This window comes from Chaetura pelagica, unplaced genomic scaffold, assembly GCF_000747805.2.
Source record: "Chaetura pelagica isolate M959 unplaced genomic scaffold, ChaPel_1.0 scaffold69, whole genome shotgun sequence".
NCBI classification, from domain to species: domain Eukaryota; kingdom Metazoa; phylum Chordata; class Aves; order Apodiformes; family Apodidae; genus Chaetura; species Chaetura pelagica.
Genome location: NW_009970724.1, coordinates 8,514,080 through 8,515,573, shown reverse-complemented (window position 1 = coordinate 8,515,573; position 1,494 = coordinate 8,514,080). Strand labels below are relative to the sequence as shown.

Below are 1,494 nucleotides of genomic sequence, written 5' to 3'. Positions count from 1 at the left end.
CGTCCTCGGCACGGCCCGGCGGGCAACGCCAGCGTTCCGCTGGCTCCGTCCGCACCGGGGCGTAAAGCAAATCCTGCGTCCCGAGGAAAAGCTGGGAGCGCAGGGTGCGTTTCAGGCACGAGGTGGCTTTGCAGACCACGAAGCAAAGCAGTGTTCGTGCGCTTTGTCCCCTAGCCCTCTGAGCAAGCTGGCGCCCCGGGAGCCGGGTGTCTGTTCCCGCTCCTCTGCAGCGTCCACCCTCACACGAGGGGCTTGTGCTCTGAATTAAGCAGTCACTTGATTCACTCGGTTGATTTCTTTATTTTTGCTGAAGGCTTTCAAACGGGTGACGGAACAGTAGGTGAGAAAGCGCGGTGTGCAGGTGGGCTGAGCACAGCGGGGCTTGGCGCGGTGCCTGCCCCGGGCGGGCTCTGCCCCTCGGCTTCTTCCGCACGGAAATCGACGTGCTTTGAATCGTGCAAAGGCACCTGTGGGCATTTTGAACTTGGATGTCATACAGACAAGCACGTATTTTTTTGCAAGCAGGTCAGAATTGCTCATGGGCGCTAATAGTAATTCACAGTAATGTTTTCTGCCGCTTTCGTTACCCGCAGCCGAAGCGGCGTTTAGCAAGGTAATGGAAAGGCTGATAGTTTATTATCCCATTTTCGAGGTAAACGAGAAAGATTGTGTTGCAGAAAGTCACAGTGAGTCAACAACGACGCATACATATCACCGAGTTTTTCTAATCTGGTTATTTCTACTGATTCCAGCATTTATTTTTGAAGCTCGCGGCGTGAATGGTTTTCACAGTAATCAACCAAAGGTGCAGCAAGGAGACCGCGCTACACAGATGCCGTAAGCAAAACTGCTGCGCCCAGCGCCAGGAACTTTCCGGCAATAACGAAGGTGTTAAGGGCGATGTGTCAGTCGTGTTCTTCAACTTCCTTTTGTGTCACTACTACAGCACCACGAGAAGTGTTGGACAGTTTTTCTCGTAGTGGTGTATCCTTGCTAAGCTAGGTTGTGGGAGCTCCGGTTGATCCTCCGTTCCACACGGGCTCACAGGCACCAAGTGACGGATTTTTCTATTAATGTGGCGGTGAAAAAAAGAACCTGTTCGCAAAGCCACCATGCTCCTGGGCGTGAGGGAGGCAGAAGTTTGCTCCTGCTTTGTCCCACTTCAGCCTTTGTCGTTTCTGAACGGGAAACGGTGTTAAGCCTTGATTCGCTCATTGCAAAGCCGTACACCCGATGGCCTCTCAGCCATCGAAACTAAGTTCCTGATGGCCAGAGATGCCTGAGAGCGAAGCCCAGAAGAACGTCTGGGAGATACGCGAGCCAGGTTTCCTGACTACATCGGGAATCCGAGGCTACACATGGAAAACTGCGATTTGGGGTCAGTGGGTGTGTGTAAAGCAAAGCAAGCCTTTTCCTCTCTGCAGAAAGGAGCAGGCTTGCTGGCTGCGCCGCGCGGGGCTCCCCGCAGGTGCGGTGGGTGCGGAGCGCTGCCTG

The 1,494-nt window shown here is 54.1% G+C and overlaps 1 protein-coding gene across 1 annotated transcript in view; it reads left to right on the top strand.

Moving 5' to 3' along the window:
- The first annotated feature begins 1,275 nt into the window (after window positions 1-1,275).
- Window positions 1,276-1,494, top strand: part of GFI1 (growth factor independent 1 transcription repressor) — a 14,619-nt gene continuing 14,400 nt past the window's right edge. The window contains exon 1 of the mRNA XM_010006757.1: window positions 1,276-1,378. Coding sequence (XP_010005059.1) covers window positions 1,276-1,378 — 103 coding nt within the window. The remainder of the gene's footprint in view (window positions 1,379-1,494) is intronic.